Source organism: Empidonax traillii, unplaced genomic scaffold (genome assembly GCF_003031625.1).
Source record: "Empidonax traillii isolate 1590-97213 ecotype Southwest subspecies unplaced genomic scaffold, ASM303162v1 scaffold224:size737649, whole genome shotgun sequence".
NCBI lineage: Eukaryota > Metazoa > Chordata > Aves > Passeriformes > Tyrannidae > Empidonax > Empidonax traillii.
Window position 1 is genome coordinate 441,671 of NW_020955417.1, and position 17,898 is coordinate 459,568.

Here is a 17,898-nt window from a genome sequence, read left to right on the forward strand (position 1 = left end):
TTTTTTTTTCTACACAAGTGCAAATAAAAGATACAACTGCTGTTTTTACAGAGTATTTGAAAGTAGGTGCTAATTTAACAAGTATGAGGATTCCTATTTGAAATGTATACATAGCTCAGACAAGGTTTGTAGTAACACAGACCTATGTATATTTCCACAACATATTAATCCCAATATTGTTAAAACTGCACTTAACTATTATCACAGAAGCAGGCAAAATAGATCCTCACTACTCACTTAAAAGGTTTCTTTTTTAGAAAGACAAAGTTTCTAAAATCTGCAATGTAAGCCATAAATATGGTAGACCATAATTCTATATCTTAAATGTTCTTAAAAAAAAAAAAAAAGTTATAGTGGGTTAATAGCCACAGAAAAAAATTATCTAGACTTCACTTAAACTGTGAATCTCCTTGGAAAGGTTGAGCCAGCAATTGCTTATGGAGCAGATGTGACCTATGAAAGGACATGAAACTCAAGCTAATTTTCAAGCACAGAGGTTCACAGAAGTCCTTTAAAGTTCTCAAAATCCTGAACAAGCATCTCCAGTGTATTTAAGATTTCAGTTCATTTTTCCAGAGCACTTTCTGGATATTTTTTCTTTTTATAAGCTCTACCTATGAAAAACCAGCACTGAGGGTGCTCTTAAATACATCCTGCACAACACAGATCCCCATTCAAACGTGTCACATGCTGTCCATTTCATCGGCAGGGTCTGCAGAAGCAGCAGCCAGCACAGCTTTGCACGGCTGGGCAGGATGCTTGAAACTATGGGGCCCTGAAATCAGGCAAGTTTGCTACTGTGAAATACAGGCAGTTCATCAGGACAGTGCTTCCCACCACTTGCAAAGTGCTCTTTGGAGTTAGATATGCCTTATGCTACAAGGTAGTTTTTTTGCCTTCATGGCCACAGAATTCCCGTTAAATGCTTGGGCCTTTCAGTTATCAGTTGATTGACGGGGAATGAAGGTGTTCAAGCCAAGTAAAGAGGAAACTAAATGTACCTTTGTGCAACTTGTGCTGGTCAATAAAGTGACTGAGCAATCATCAACAGGATATTTATTTTTACAAAAACCATGCTAAACTATGAACTTTTGCTTTTGAATATTAAATTTTAAATTTTTGAATATTAAATGGTACTTTGGAAATGGTTCTAGGCTTTGTACTAAGGCAGTACACTTCATGGCTTGCTATACTTTTGCTAAATTATTTCTATGAGGAAAAAGGCAAATCGTATCTCTGTAAGGGAAGGTCCTCCCTCAGGTGCAATAACAAATCCTAACTCTCAGCTTACGGGACATCTCTTGCAATTAGGATTCCATGCAACATCTGTACCTCTGCCTTGTACTAGAAACATGCCAAACAGCACATTTGCAGTCCTCTGGTGGCAAGAATAATCCCTCTGAAAGCAAGATTTGACCCCTCCATTTGATCATATCAAACCTCCAGCTATTTGTGTCCTGATGCGTGCACTGTAATCATTCAAGTTTTAAACTTAGTAGTACAACTTAGAAGCACTGATTACCACAGCCTCTACGTTAACAAGTCTTCAATGTCAAAAAATCAGTACCATAGAGTACTGGAGTCAGAAATGGGCATCTCCCTACGGTGAATTATTCCATTATTGCCTCATAAGCCACCTTCTGGGGCATTTGATCCCAGTCCTGATTCAAAAACCACACTTCTTCTCCAATCTAGCACTTTCTCTACTCCCTACCAGATTCTAAAAGGCAACTCTGGACCTTTTTTATCTAAGGGTGATAAGAGAAACACATCAAATAAGGGACAGTACACAGAGAAACAAGATAACATTGTTATTCTTACGAGCCATTCACTCTTCTATTTGTAAAGGAATGAGTTCTGTCTACAACACATTATAAGCCTATGAAAGAGATCAGTAGGGAAAGGAAAAGAATCGGATTGCACCACACTGCTGACAGGGTGTTAAACTTCCAGCTGCTTGCCCATCTTGCTGAGGGCGTCGCTGACAATGTCCAGCTCATGACGTAGCTCATTCACCACGCTGGCAATGCTTTTTGTGTCTTTCAGAATCTGCACGCTCTGTGTGTATGGATTGTATTTCACACCAAATGGGCGCTTGATGGTTTTTGCGAACTCTCTATAGAATTAAAAAGAAAAAAAAAAAGCCAGTATAAATAACCCCTTTTCAAAACTACTTAAAAATAGTTCTTCATCTCTCCCACCCACCACGTGGAAGATAAAGCAAATACCAATCTCAGCTTTCCAATCCCATGAAAAAAAATAATTACAAAACTCTGGTAAGAATAAAAGGGTTTGATGCTGCTACGGAGAGGTGTATGAAATGAAATCTGCTTCTGTGAAAGAGGGAGGGAAATCTGTACCTCATCTTTTCCTTTGCTTCTTCAAAACTTTCAGAAACAAAGTAAACCTCCTGGAAAGTTGTAATGAGACATTCTTGCTTGCAGGTGACCTTCGGATCAAAAGGCTTGACTTTGGCAGTGTCAGAGAGTGAGTGCTGGTGATGTGTTATCATGGGTCAGAGGAGCATCACCATCCAAAGAATCCATGAAGAACATGACGTGTAGTAAAGTGAATAAAAAAGATAAAGTTAGGCAATATTTAGTGCATTGCATCTTAAAATATTTATCTGCAGATAAACAGCATTTAAAGCTTAACAAACTGAATTACTCAGAATGGTCGTATTCTGCCAGTCTGTGTCAAAAACGGGATTCCACAGACATGAGGCTCATGTGAAAACAAGAGCAGTGTTTTCAGAAATTGGTTAAGCCAACAGAGCTTTATCTGAAAGAAGTTGCTTGGACCCTAATGTTAAGAAATCCCAATCATCTACTGCTTCCTGCAAAAGACAAGGGATCCGCTCAGCATATATCCAAAAGCAGCAACTACTGCCCATAATTACTGCCACAGTGAATTTTCTTAAAGCCTGGCAGGTATTTAAGAGTTTTCAGGAGAAATATTTTTTAAATTATACTTTATAAAAAGCAGGGCAAAACAGTGGCAATAATAATCAGGTACAAAGAAAAAAGAGTTAAATAAGCAGTGGACATTCTTACCTTGAGCTCACTAATCGAAGAGAGCAAGCCAGCCCCATAAACTCGTAGTTGTCCCTCTTGCTTGCACAAGCCAAACTCTACAGTGAAGAAGTAGCACTGAAAAAGAGAAGGAAGTAAAATAATTCATCCTTGTCAAAGATGCTGTGGTGAACTAGATGTGAGCATTTCTATTTGTAGGTAGCATCAAACAGTTGTAAATATCAGTCATCCCTCAGTTGTCCTTCTCAGATATTTAAAAGAGGGAAGTCAGAATGGAAGGGGGTAAAGAACCACAAGATTACATGTTTCTCATAGGAAAGGCGGATGTTATAGATCACCCAGCTAGGCCACAAGCTGCTAATGTCAGTGGGAACAGTGAGATGTAAAATCTATTTGGAGAAATGCTGATGTGAAATGACAGCCTCAGCTCAAAAGAAACACTGGATAGAGAGGATCTCTTGAGTGAGTGAAAACAGCCCACTACAGTTTGTTTTTTGTTTGCTTAGTGTCCTGTAAAATTAAAGATTTTCAGTTTGCTGGATTTCAGGATTTCTGCAGGTATACAGGAAGAAACACTATTTTCATAGATGGCTTAATTCTGCTCCCACTGAAGGTAGTAGAAATTTTACAACTAACTACACAAGGTGGGGGAAAAAAATAGTAAACCAGTTCTTTCATAACTGGCATCAATTATTTTTCATATAAATTTAATTCTAATCTCAAAATATTTTTGCCGGAAATTGATGTCCAAAAAATTAGATTAATTTATATTATTTTACTTTCTTGGCTGAAGACTATCTAATGCTAGCACTCACCACATGGAGTTGAAATTATATTCATTCTACACATTAAAGAAATAGATTACTTTGAAAATCCTTGAATCATATTCCCATTAGTAAGAAAAGTTTTGTTTGGAAGAAATAGACCAGAGAACTCCAGTCTGGAAAAAGTGACCTACCAGCAGAAGCTGAACCGTTATTTGACAGTCAAGTGAAGAATAATATCAGTTATCTCAGCTTTAAAGTGTACTTTTTTTCCCAGCATGGAAAATTTTTGTATGCTCCAAAACCAGGGACCAGTGAAACACGTAGATCCATCAGCTGTTGTGGCTGATGTTAACATGAAGCTCCAAGTTTATTCAGTGGAGTGGGATCAACTTAGTAAAGCACAAAGCTTTTGATACAATCACCAAGCACTCAAACACTCACTGTTGCCAGTTTTTGGACAGCCTCATCTGAGGCCCCAAGTGATGCAAGACCAATTTCCTGGGAGAACTGAGCAAAACTGGGTTCAGCCAAAAGAGGGACATGGCCTAGGAGCTCATGGCATGTATCACTGGAAAAAGAAACAAAACAGGAAATCTCGTTATTTGTCTTTGTGACAAAAAGCAGAACCCCTGAACAGATACAATGTCTTGCGTTAAACTTTAATGCCCCAAAGACAGAAAAATGTCACTCATTTATCTGAAAGCAACTGGGTGGACTTACAAACTCTCCATAAGTACCTAAATTCAGATTTTCAAATGAAGTTGTCTGAAATTAGGATCTGAACTCCACATTTATGAGGCAATTGAATATTAAACTAGTTGCACACAAGGACATCAGTAACAGACCTCCAGTAACATGTTATGCTTTTGAAAATCCTGTACTTATAAAGGTGGGACTTCAACATGCTAAAACTCCATTATATTCAGGGAAGGTTGAGTCTTCAGCACCTTAAAATTAAGTTTTATGATGGTGTTCTTGAACAGCTTTTAAGTAGCTTGGCTCTGGACAGCAAGAATCAAAACTTCCTCTCTCTCAAATTCTACCACAAGATTAAATGACTCACGGCTCTGGCGTATAGAGAGGGTCCGAGCTGTGTCTGACATATTGAGTGCAGTGAAAAACTCTGAATGCTAATCCTGCCAAAAAGTCTCTGGGCGACAGATATCCAGCAACAGGGCGAATGGTGAAACCTGTACGCTCTGGAAATGAGCAAAGAAACTGTACATTAGTTTAGTGTAGAATGCAGAATGTTGACAGCTTTCCTGCTGCAACTGGGGTAAAAGCCACAGCAGTACCTTGCCTCAAGAGCACGTGGGAAGATCAGACACAATTAGAAAAATTAGGCCTAAGCTTGAGAACGACCAACATGTATTAAAAATGTCCCTCTCTCTGTGTCAGTGGATTTCCTGTGATTCCATGCCTAGAGTCAACATTACAGCTCCATATCCCGAGGTAGCACTGGCCCTCAAATGTCACTGTTTTGATATGCTCAAGACACAGTACATTAAAACATGGATGGCCAAAAGGCTTCTTCAAGAACCAGAACAGATACAAGCAAAGGATGTTTCCTTGTGCCAACAAAATAGTGTGGGCCTTAGTTTTTTCATGTAAGAAAATTTGCACGTTACCTTTCAGGAAGCGGGACACATCTTCCATCTGGGGGATATTGTCTTCCCTATAGCCACAGTATTTGGTGAGCAAAGGTAGGTTTTTAAGGTACTCTCTGCAGGCATGAGTTGGGTAAAGGTTGGTGAGCTCTCGGTACACAGTCCCCCAAGTCTTGATCTCCTCCTCAGTGAATTCAATCTTGGGAATTGGGTCACCACTACAAGGAGAGGAGAAAGAAAGGACATTCCTCAGTAAATGCTTAATAACAGATGACTCGTTTACCTACTATTACTATTTGACACCTCTATGTCTGTGACACTTGGCCAGGGTGCATTAGACTCTGTCAAATGCACAGTGAGATCTGGTCTATGCCCCAGAGAGCTTTTAGTCTAAGGGTTTGCTCTTTTTTCCACCTAAACCAATTGTCAGGAATCTTTGCATTGACCTCACTGGAGCCTGAAAGCTTTCCTTCCATAAACAGTTTCTTAGGTGTTCAATTCTGAGAGTAAGATTAAAAATACTTGCATAACCTCTTTACAGCTTCAGGATCTGAGAACGCATCCCTTTCCCAGTTGAACTTCCATGTGTACAATTACTTTCCATTACCCTTCTGATTTCTTTTAGGAAAAGAGAATTCCCTAAATTAACAACACATTGCGTGAAAGCAGATAAATATACACATCAGGTAAAAATCACACTTCTATGCAGAGGAGGCAAGCACCTGTTTGAACATATTAATTGTAGACTTTCTCTCCTATGTAGTCCTCAGGACCTTGATTAAAATGGGTTATAGCAATGGTAGTGTAACAGAGAGCTTTCACTGCCATTCAGGTAACCAGCATGGCAAATTTTTTCCCCAAGGGAATCTCTTTCAACAACACATTAAGAGAAATCAGCTCTGTGCTGTAGTAACCGGTTGCATTAACACATAGTGCAATAGAGCTCTAAATACCCACCATTTCTAGGTCATTTTCAATTGAGGAACTTGACACCTAAATTCAATCAGGCAACATCAACATAAAAAAATCACTTTTAGAAAGAATTTACAGCACTGAGTTAGGAAACTGTTACTGCTTTAAGAGCTCCTCCCCCAAGCAGCATCTCTTAAGACAGAAGCTCTCCGAAATTCTTTTCACAGAAATCTTCTTATCTACACATCACATGCATTAGTTTGAAGCAGGAAAGAAAATTCAAGTATTAACATTTACCCAGAGAGTTTACACTGTGGTCAATGGGCTATACTGGGAATTGCCCCCCTTCCCTCTCCTTTGCAAAGGAGATTTATCTGCCCCGATGGTCAGGAAGTCCTGGCACAGACAGCTGTGCAATGTGCATTGTCTTTCCTCCTCCGTTGTTGCGCCCATTTCCAGGAAAGTGGGGAAGAACTGCAGAGTCCAAATGCACCACGCTGTCATCGCTGCCCATCTGAGGAGCAGCACTGCTGCAGATGCCATAATGGCCAAGCAGCACAGTCTCAGGCTGACCAGAGCTGCAAGATGGCCTAAACCTACCTGTTGATCTTGTCTTATATCTCCCTTCGTTTTCCCCCCTTGGCTCTGATTCCTGAGCCAAGCATATCTCAGCCTGATCTGAGCCCAGGGAAGGTGAGCTCCTCACAGTCCACTCTGCTATTGTTTCAAAGCACCCAAAAGTCTTATTCTGGGAGAATTCAAGCTTACTGTTTGTAGTTCATAGCCAGGTCTGCAAAATACTTTCGCCTCTTGCGATAGACATTGTCTTTGAAACCCTAGTAAGGGGAAGGAGGAAAACAAAGTTAAAGAAGTTTCTAAACTGTAGTAAATCAATTTAAAATGAGACACATGACACTTCAGTTGGGAAATATAAAACTATGCTGTGTAATAATGAGAAGACAGGAACCTCACAGCTGTAGTTTGAAATATTTAATAATTGGGAACTAAGCAAATACTCCAAAGTAAGAATGAGCTGTTTTATGTATACAACTATATATTCAGCAAACAAGGATTAATTTTAGTCATATCAGTATTTATACAAACTTTGTTACTTGCTTGATGATTCTAAATTACAGAAGAAATTGTCCATTTGCACTGCCCAAATACTAATTTGGTTGCTCCAGTAAGGAAGAAAGAAAGAGCAGGAACCAAGCCTGCTTTCAGTTTTTTGTTTGGGTTTTTTTGTTTGTTTGTTTAATTTGTATGCAACCACTCAGGGCCCAGACCTGGAGTAAACCTTGCAGAAAGGCACAGGAGCTGAATTCAGTCTTGCCTGAATTAAGAATGAGGCATGAAATCCCCAAGAGAAGGTGCTCAGATCCACAGAGGCGCCATTGAGGGAGAGGAGAGGGAGGAGGAAAAGCTGCAATTTTTTAAAGTCAGCTCCACAAAGTATTTTTTCACTACAGACTGGATGTGGGGAGGAAAAAGTACTTACTGGATGGTCAGCATCCAAATCAGACCCGTACATCAGCACTCGGTTCGCACACTTATCCAAATCTGAGATCTTCTTCGGAAACCAGGGAACATTCTCCATGTCTAGAGAACGCATGGAATCCACAAGGTTATTAATAAAACCGAGCACACTGAGGGAGGAAACGCTGCTTTCAAGTATGGCTATGGCGGTTACAGCTAAATCTATAAATTAAAAGGGCATGAATAAGACAAGGGAGTCCTCTGCCTATCTGGCACCAGCCTACAGCTCACACTTCCTCCTCGGTCACTGCCACAGTCTGCCTACAGAGCACGGCCAGCTCCAAAGCCTCTGGGGAGGAAACAGTTAAAATGGGTTTTCTCTGGCCCTTGAGTGTTGTTAGAGTAGATATAGAGGCTCCCACAGAGACAAGGTCTCCTTGTGTTCACCGCTGGGAATCCTGTAGTGTATGAAGTGTGCAAAGGAGTACAGAAGTGATTTGCCTGTGATCCCTGGGGGCAGAATGGGAGCAGGTTAGAGTCCTCCCATCCTGCTCTACTGACCTCAGGAAATAGATGTTTCTCTGTGGTTATGTACTTCAGATGCATCCAGCTTTGCCTTTTGAGGGGTTTGTGGGGGAAAAGTAGCAGGAGGACCTGCAGTCTTAGAAAGGGGCATCATTAAAGTTTTGCTACTGACTACTTTGGGGTTATTTTTAGCCTAAAAGGGTTTTTTGCCAAGCTCTTGGCAGAGCAGTTTTTCTGCCATGCTCTTTAGTTTACTTAAAAAGGTCAGGGCACTGTTTGGATTGAATTTCACCTTAATTAGAGCTAAAGTAAGCTGTTTAATCCAAGACCATCAGATCCCTCCCTCACAAGCACAATGGCTGAGAAATACATGGGACCAGCTTCCTGCTGCCCTGAACTCTGGGCATCTCTTCAGCTAGGAGTAAAGGTAAACAGGACGTGAAGCATCCTAAGGTTAAAAGGCACCTCTTTCCCACTAATATAAGGAACCAGTGGTTAAAAAGTAAGGAAATCAAGAACTACATGAGGAAATTGCAGAATCCATCCTCCACTCTCACCAGTGCCTGAACTGAACTGGGATCTGTCAGTGTTACACCTCTGTCATGGTGGTGTACTCAAGCCCTGCCTTCAGACTTTGCCTACAGGCCAATCTCCAGTGACCTGCATGGATGCAGGACTCCCACTGATGCCAGCTGGGCTGTGCTGAGGAGGGACAGGAGCACAGGCAGCAGATACACAAGTGGCAGCAGCTTGAAGCAGCCTGTACTCCCAGGTGGCACCAGCCAGCACAGCCCTGCTCATGTCAACCGGACTACACTCACTGACAGCACAGAAGCATGCACCTGGTAACTGGTGACTGAAGACACTGCACAAATGCAGATGTGGACACCATAAAAAGATTGCAAACCAACACAGTCAGAAGGGCATTTTCATCAGAAATGCCTTTGGCACTCACCATCTTCGTGGCCGTTGAAATGCTCTGCTGGGCTCACAGAGACAACATTGACGTGGGATTTCAGGAGCTGGAAGATCTCATTCAGTTGTTCCCTTTTACTGTCACAGTCCACAAAGATCTCAAACTCAGAATTTCGTCTCTTGGACTTTCGTGACTCGATGTGTACCAGATTGACATGCTTCTCCTGTTTTGTAAGAAGTAATGTTTTCGAACAGATAGACTAAGAAACTAAAATCTGTTTTTCAAACTAATATTTTACTGCCATGGACTATTCTCCATCTTTATGAAGCTATTTTAGGTAACTGAATCTCTTGATAGCGATTTGCTTATTGGAGGGTGGGGAAATTATTTGATTTTCCATTCAGAAGAAAATGAAAGAGAACCTGTGTTCTTTTGGTATTATTTACATGCAGGAAGCACACAGACACAGTCAGGAAATTTAAATTCACAGACCTTTTTCTTTCCTCCCTCCCACAGGAAGCTGATTAGCAACTGGGTCTGGGGAGATTCACCAAAATGCTGATCAGTTCACCATATAATTATCTCACAAGCAATTTAATTAATTTAATTAATTTCTAAAGAAATTTAAAACCAGTAGTTTTCAGGGCATAAATATAATTTCTTTTTTAGTTGAAAAATTATTTAATCCTGTGTTTTATGTTAGGAACATTGAGAAAACCCCAGGCTAAGATACGCAGGCCAGCACCCTACACCCCAAACATCTACCTGCCATCAGCAGGACCTTCAGACCCACCTCTTACCCTCAAAAAAACAAGTGCCAATCCTCTTTCCATGAGGGGAAAAGACAAAACCTCTCTCAGTATTTAGTCAGTGCAGATAAGAATTTTTGTGAAGATTTTTAGCCAAACATCATTCAATTTCTGAGGAATAAATTTGCCTTTCTGGGTAATTTTGTGTGCAAAGTGGGAGCCAGGTGAAGAATCATATCCTTAATAAATGGATGTAATTAATTCTAGTGTGTTCCAAAAATATCCTTACCATATAAAATACAAAGCAGCTATAGCAATATGATTATAATGTACCTGAAAGAGTTTTAATGCTTTTACAAGTCCTCCAACTTCATTCTTCAAGGAAAAAATGATGGCTGTCCTTCCTCTTTCAGATGCATTGTCTTCATTCTCTTTATTATCTTCAATCATCATGTAGGTTGACTTATTTAACTAAACTCAGACAAATAAAAAGGTTTTTTGAACTGGAAGTAGTGCAAAAAGTGTGAATTTTTACATTTCAGTTTGTCTTGGGCTAATGCTGTGCTTTGACTGATCAACCACAAAAGGAAAATTATGACCTAAATCATTACACAATCACAACACAAAATTATGACACAAATCATTACACAATAATAAGGGACACAGAGAATCTGTGAGAGCTGAGAATGAAATACCAAGATATCTCTTTTTTTTCAGTTGAATGATTTTATAGACATCTTTATAGTCATTCCCGAGGATGCAGAAACTGTTTTCAATGTGTGGTTTATAACTAGCATTGTTACTGCGAGGAAGGGGAACTGTAAGATGTCAGCAGAAATAGTATGTTGAGCAAAACACTTCATTAGCAACTTCAATGAATGTTAGTAAAGGGAATAATCCAAATCCTGCAGGATGTAAATAGGAAAAGGTGGATCGGGATTCAGTAGATCAGTACTGGAAAATCATTTGCCTTTCTCTCATAACATCACTCTAAAGCATTTTAAAGCATTGTTTTCGTAGAGTAAGGAGACAAACCTAAGGAGTTAAAATGTTATGCTGACCAGAACCTGTTGACTGTAGAGACAATCCCACTCTGATCAGCTCCAGCCAAGCCACTCCATTTGCCAGGTTCCCTTATTCTTATGTCAAACCCTTGGCATAATCACCCAAATCGCACTGTAAAAATTCAGACTTCAGACGCTGTCAGACCGTCTGGTTTTGTACCTTACTAGTGATCACACTCCTGGCTGTGTTGAAATCAGTGGATATCACAGACCAGGTCCTTAGCTACAGGTACCCAGGCCGTAGACAGAGATAATATTGAAACAATTAGGAATGTGGAAAATGCAAAGTAAAGAAAAAATACAAAGCTTAGAAGAAGAGGCCGTGTCTCACATGTCTTCAAACCTTGCAAAAATGGAAAGAAAAAAGGTGAGGTTTCTGGATTAGTCAGCAAGACAGAAAAGGAATGCTATTGCTATTTGGAATTATTTTTTGATCTGACATAGCTTTTAAAGATATGACTATCTGGAGACATTTTCAGAAATGGAAAGAGCAAAACAAAAATGCAATCAAAACACACCAGTTCCACTGACTCCCTTCTATAATCTCTCCAACTTTAAACCTGTTTAAAATTGATAATACTGAACAGCTAAATGTTTCTATCTGTGACTGAGTGGTTTAAAAATAAAAATAAATAAAAAACAAACAAGCAACAACAAAAAAATTTACCTATCTTGTATCAAAATGTTCTGATTTACTTTTCAGATGAAGAAGGCAATCTGCCTCACAAAGTAATGAAATTAATTTCATCTTAAATTGAGTGGTTTACAATGAGGCAGACATTTGATGCTGCTGTAAGAAAGGTTTCAAGCAGGTTACTAGATGTGAGCATTTTAGAGTGCCAAGGTGGTATCCCCTGGAAGAGGTCCAAGACCACTGATGCTAATGAAAATATCTGGATTTCTGACTGGGTCCCCACCTCTGATGAGTTGTCACTATATGATGAGCCTGAACAAAATGTCAGACCTTCACACTGTTTCTGATTCAAAAAAGTCACTGATCTCCATCAGCTGGAGTCCAGACATCAAATTCTCTACTGAAAGTGTGTGACAGGGCCCAGTCCAGGTTCAGCTGAGCAGCCCGCAGGTTTCACAGTTTGCTTCAGTGTCAGACCATGATCACAAGAGCCAGGAACAAATAGAGTTGGATGGTGGTCTTTGAGGGAAATAACTGATGGGCTGCTTTACGTACATTACTAATATGCTGCATGTTGGCTTGATTCCACATTCGGGATCATTGACTGAAGACCAGATCAGCTTATGAGATTTGGCACAGTTGCATGCAACGTTACAAGGTGCACAGCTAGGACAGACTACAGGCTTCAAAGAGTAATGTTCTTATTCTGTATTTCACTCCTGCAACTGTGTCTAGGATCAGGTGACAGCATTTATAAAGTTATGTGTTTAAGAGACTGATAAAGAAAATACAACACAATGCAGTACGTTCTTATATTGAGTTCTAGAAATGACTTCTAACTTGCAAATTAGAAAAAGTTGCAGAAGAGAAATTCAGATGGCTACAATGCCAAACACACACCAATTACATCTTTAACCCTACACCAACACTAATCTTTCACTTTCAGTAAAAACTGGACTGAAGAGAGGGCTGAATTAGTGCAGCAACCATTTGAGTGCAAGGCAACAAGAGAAAATGGTAATACAAAACAATTCCTCTCCTCCAATGGCTGCGCCTTCACTTTCATTTTTTATTCTGTATCAGTAACTAAGCTGTAATAAAATCAGACACTTTTCTTTGCACGGTAACACATTCAAGCTTTTTGGAGGGTGAGGGGGAATTAGTATTGCATTGATGTTTTTTATGAGTGATGTAACTCATTAACTGATTTTCCATCGACCTGACTCTGTCTTGGTGAAAATACACAAACAGAAGGATATCCTAAAGCCTCTATTTAGATCAATAACTAGGTGTTATGTGGTTAAAGATCATTCTTTTTGGAGCTCATAGCTATTACCTTTCCTTTCTCCTCCTCCCCAAAGAATATTCTCTGTGAGATAGATATTTGAAGGTGCATATTTTGTGATTTAATTCATTATACTAATGGATGACCAGGATTTGAAATTATCCAAACACATTAATCTAAAGGAAATTATGTTTTAGAGCTACACATTGAAGACAAAAAAATCTTTTTAAAAAAAGCATTTGATACAGATTGACACTAATCATGCTTGATAAAAAGTCTCAATGGGCATTTTATATCCTTCTCCCTCTAAGTAGCTGCTTACTTTACTTTGTCGCTGTCACCCTTAGTAGGGAAGGGTGAAGACGTGATGTTACAAGTGACCATGACTAGATAACACTTTACAGGTACATTTTCCAGCCACTCCAGAGGTCTTCTTCAGATTTAGTTCTCAGACACCAAACCAAAAGCTGTGCTGAACACCTTATTTGGCTTCCAAAGATCCGAGGGCTACAGCAAACCAACATTTTTGTGAAACTTTTCTCCATCGCAGACAGCATTCTTGTTTTTACAAGGAATTTTACAGACTTTATCAGCTGCACCATATCAGTAACTGTAGCCAACACATAAGCTCTGATTTTACCTGATCTTCTGTGACCACTGAGCATATTCCCACTGTAACGTGAAACAACCCAGGAGTGAATTTTTCTGGGCTCTGTTACACCCTGTGTCTCCTAAGCAGCGATGCACCAGAAAGTTTCTACCTTGATTTCATGTGCTCACATTTGTATTTTACTACTTTTCCCACACACACACTTCTGACCAGAAACAGCAGCATAACCAGTCCCATCCCAGTCCCAGCAGCACTGAAACGCTCAGAGCGATAACGGAGGATCCGCATCCCACGGCAATTAACCACTCTCCGAGTAAGCGGCATCAGGAAGCTGCCCTTTCCCCCAAATCCCCGCCCTGAGAACCGCGACTTCAGAGAAACAGCGTTTTCCCCGCAAAGCCGGGACCGGCCTCACTCGCAGGGCAGCCCCCTCACCTGTGCCCATCCCGCTCCCCTCACCTGTGCCCATCCCGCTCCCCTCACCTGTGCCCATCCCGCTCCCCTCACCTGTGCCCATCCCGCTCCCCTCACCTGTGCCCATCCCGCTCCCCTCACCTGTCCGGCGAGATCCCTGCTCGGCGCCGCTTCCAGGGATCCGCCGCGGCGGGGCGCGGGGTACATGGCCGGGCGGGCACGGGGCAGCGCCGGGACCGGCCGGATTTATGGAGGGGCGAGAGCCGCCCCTGGCCGGGGGAGGGATGGAGAGAGGGAGGGAGGAAGGCGGGGGGAAGCGCTGCCCGTCCCAGCTGGGTACGGGACTCGATGACCCTCTCCATCGCACCCGCTGGACGCTGTTCATTCAGAGCTGGCGGAGCAACGATGCTCAGATGCAGCCACCGCGCAGCCACCATCGCTGCACTCCGGAATAACCCGCGCAAGAAAAGGCGCTTCCCCTCCCGAGTTACACCTCCTCGGTCACCCGTACAAGGTCATTTAATAGGGGTCAGAGAAGACTGACCTTTTACGGGTAACTGTGGGCTTTGCATGAACACCGATTTGCGCCCCTGGGGCTGAGAGGAGCGAGAGTTTGGACGGAGGGGATCTGTCTTCCTCCACCGTGTCCACACAGCCACTTTCAAACACTTGTCTGTTTGCTGCAAAGTGTTCTTTATGCTGCCTATGGGAAAGGGAAGGCAAACAGCATCAGAAATGAGAGGGGGTGAGGGCTGGGCCCATAGCAGAGGGGCTCTAGGCAAAGTTGGCTCCAAGGTGACAGCTCAGCTATGGGGACTCAGCAGTGAGGGACTCCCCTAAATGTTTGACAGCATTAGTCCAGGTTATACTCTCCAAGGGAAATGTGGTGGGTAGATGTATTGAGCCCTTCACTAAAAATAACAGCGCATTTTCTGCTGTGAAAATAAATTGCAGCATATTACTTCTTTTCTCAAAACCCCCTGCAAATACAGGAAGAATAACTACATTTCTGTTAGCAGAAACTATGTATTTCCATATCATATATGTTGTTATTCATTTTCTGCATACATCTAGACATATGTTTATATTTTAAAAATTCATGGTTTTTAAACTCCAGTAATCCCACACCTCAGTGTCTCCTCTTAGGTCAGACTTGGCAACATTAAGATAAGGGGATTTGTGGTCCACAGCAGAAGCCAAAATGTTCCCCAGGAACATAATCTCTTGGAGGCTTTAAGGGTCTGGAGGAGGAGAGATTGATTATTTTTGTTGGGCATGGCATGGAGCTGTCCAAAACAAAGACTCTAATCTTTTTTTCACATTGCTTTCAAACCTACCTTTCAAAGAAATACTCAAAATCAGTAGCAACTAGTTTTACCCTAATATATTCAAGTGTCTGAAAAATCTCCAGTATTTTTCTCTTCAGTGCCTAAAATACTGAAACCTTGATTCCAGCTAGATCTCTTAGACACTAGTGTAATGTGCGTGATAAATTATACTGATGAAGCCGATACGCAGGCAAACACCTAACTCAGGCAGGCACAGTCACACCTGCACCAGCATCTCCAGTGATGTCACTGTCTTCCTTCTCAGAAAAAATTAAACTTCAAACAATCCTCTTTCTAAGAGGATTAAGGGTGGCTAGCTCTACTCTTCAGCACAAGATTGAAAGAGAATGACTGTAAGTGATGACATAGCTGTAAAAGCCTTTTTTTTCCCCCAGTTTGCTAATTGAATATATTTCATGATGAGATGCTTCAATTTTCCATTCATAAAGAAAATGCAGTATTTATTCATATATGTCTTAAGTCCACAACAGACATTTCACTTCCTTCTCGCTGAATAGATCTCCCCATCAAACAAGCTGACTCAAAAAGCAAACAATTCATGGGGTCTTTACCCGGAATCCTAAGTGTATGAGAGCCTCATATTAACAATAAATATGTAAACATGGGTACAGTAAGACATTTACAATAGAATATGACTAATCTGTCAATCTTTCATAGCTCAAATGCAGCAATAAGAAGAACTAACATGTCATTCTGCGTAAATTTTTTTTAATTACTCACTAGGTAGCCCTCTAGAAGCTTTTCCAATGTTACAGCTGTCAACTGAGTTCAGGTCACTTTAACTGTGAATGAAGGAGAGGTTTTTGATTCTTTTTTTACTTTACTCAGGTCTATCCTTCCCTTTCCTTCAAAGTCTATAAGCTTTCACAAGATACTGGGAAAGTCAGTTTACTCTTGGTGTGTACATATGGGTTATTCTCGTGTTAAGGGACACCGATGTCCTCCCCTACAGGTCAGACCTGTAAAGATGCTCAAGAGAGAGCCAGTCACCCAAGCACTTGTAAGAACCAGCTTTGGATCCTCTCTCCCCAGGAGACAGCAGAAGCAGCGGTTTGGTCAGCATCTACAGGTGCCTGAAGACATGAAGGGAAGGGCACAGGACAGTCAGAGGGGCCACATCAAGTCACAAATGGTGTAGCTGAGCTCAGCAGAAGCACATGAGCTTCACAGCACATGAGCCATGCAGAGGATATAAACTAAGCTGGCAGCTATGCCAGAATTAAGGGCACTTCCTACCTCTGAGGGCCCTGTCTGATAAACAGACAGGAGTGTCCCTGCTTCCCATCCTCACCCTGTCATTTCCAATTTGAGCAGGAGCCTTCTGGGATGCTGGGCATCCCTCTCCTCATACTCTGCAGAGCCCACGGGCATCCTGGCCTAGAACTGCTGAAACAATGTGAACAGGTCAGTAATGGCCAAGGAAATTTAACCTAATATGAAATTATTAGTTACATAAGGAAACAACTGGGGTGCCCAGAGTTTTGGGGAGCAGATTGAAGCTGATTCACTGGTTTAGTAAGAAGTGCTTGTTCACCACAGCCAATGCCCTGTAGTCTGAAAGGGCAGAACCACAAAGCGTGAACAGACTTGATTACAGCCTGTTTCCACTGGGTGCTCGCTGGAGCCTGCTCTGCTCCTCTCTGCACAGGCCTTCCAGTTCCTGGGAACCTGAGGATGGTTTTATAGGAGAACTACTTAAAAGTAATAAAGCAATACAGTGAATAATTTTTCTTTAAAGCCCACAGGAGATTTCTCACATACAGCCTCTCATGCAGACAAAGCCCTCCAGACAGATAATCAGCACTTGAGGATCGAACGCAGGTTTGACCCTGCTCAAAAGTGGGTCAAGCTGATCACAGGTCTTGCAGGACAGGGCTCTGCCATGTGCAGCTGCCACAAAACCTGTCACATTGGCACAGAGCAACCATGACAGCAACCGTGACAGCACTCACCATGAAGGCTACGAGACTGGCTTTCAGTTACATTATTCCTTCATAACTCCTCATTAAATGAATTCTCCTCTTCTCAGCAGCATCCAGATCCAAGTGAGAGGGTAGTGTAAGACCAAAGTCCCACATTTTCTGGGTCTTTTGCTAGAGTAGATCCAGGAACATCAAGCAACTCAACAAGACCAAAACTCATTCCTCCTTCTCAGCTGCTAACTTACAGGTGGCTCTTCTCTAGTTTTTGGGGAGTTTCTGGTTTGTTCTTCAAAGCAGGAACTTGACAGCAGGGTTTGCAATCAGCCAGTCGTTCTGACACTTGGGGGTACACATTTGTAGAAAAATGATCTGGGAATTTTTAGGCTGAAAAGTACTAAAAACAGTCACACCTCCAGATCTTCCCTCTCCCTAGAAAGCCATGAAGCAAAGGGACCTACTTTTTGCTGTCTGTGAAACACAACAACATAAACCTTCTGCCCTATCTCTCCTCTTCCTCCCACTTACCTCTCCTCTTCCTTCCACTCTGAGAAAGTTTGCTCTCCATGGGTCATGGGTCAAACACGTAGGGACTCAATTAACCTGGCACATCTTTCCAGACTGAGCACAGGTCTAGTA

The 17,898-nt window shown here is 41.6% G+C and overlaps 1 protein-coding gene across 2 annotated transcripts; it reads right to left on the reverse strand.

The window, feature by feature from the left end:
- Positions 1-1,322: 1,322 nt before the first annotated feature.
- Positions 1,323-17,386, reverse strand: TPH1 (tryptophan hydroxylase 1). 2 transcript variants are annotated; one of them, XM_027887894.1, is made up of 11 exons: positions 17,293-17,386; positions 10,318-10,455; positions 9,275-9,458; positions 7,817-7,917; positions 7,087-7,154; positions 5,428-5,624; positions 4,863-4,998; positions 4,241-4,367; positions 3,054-3,149; positions 2,361-2,494; positions 1,323-2,116 (listed from the first exon to the last, which is right to left on the reverse strand). In XM_027887894.1, exons 1-11 carry the CDS (start codon positions 17,293-17,295, stop codon positions 1,942-1,944), a joined length of 1,359 nt encoding a protein of 452 aa, XP_027743695.1. In that variant the 5' UTR covers positions 17,296-17,386; the 3' UTR covers positions 1,323-1,941. The 2 variants fall into 2 exon arrangements, with proteins under 2 accessions (XP_027743695.1, XP_027743694.1); XM_027887893.1 differs by lacking the exon at positions 17,293-17,386 and adding an exon at positions 14,133-14,218.
- Positions 17,387-17,898: the final 512 nt, after the last annotated feature.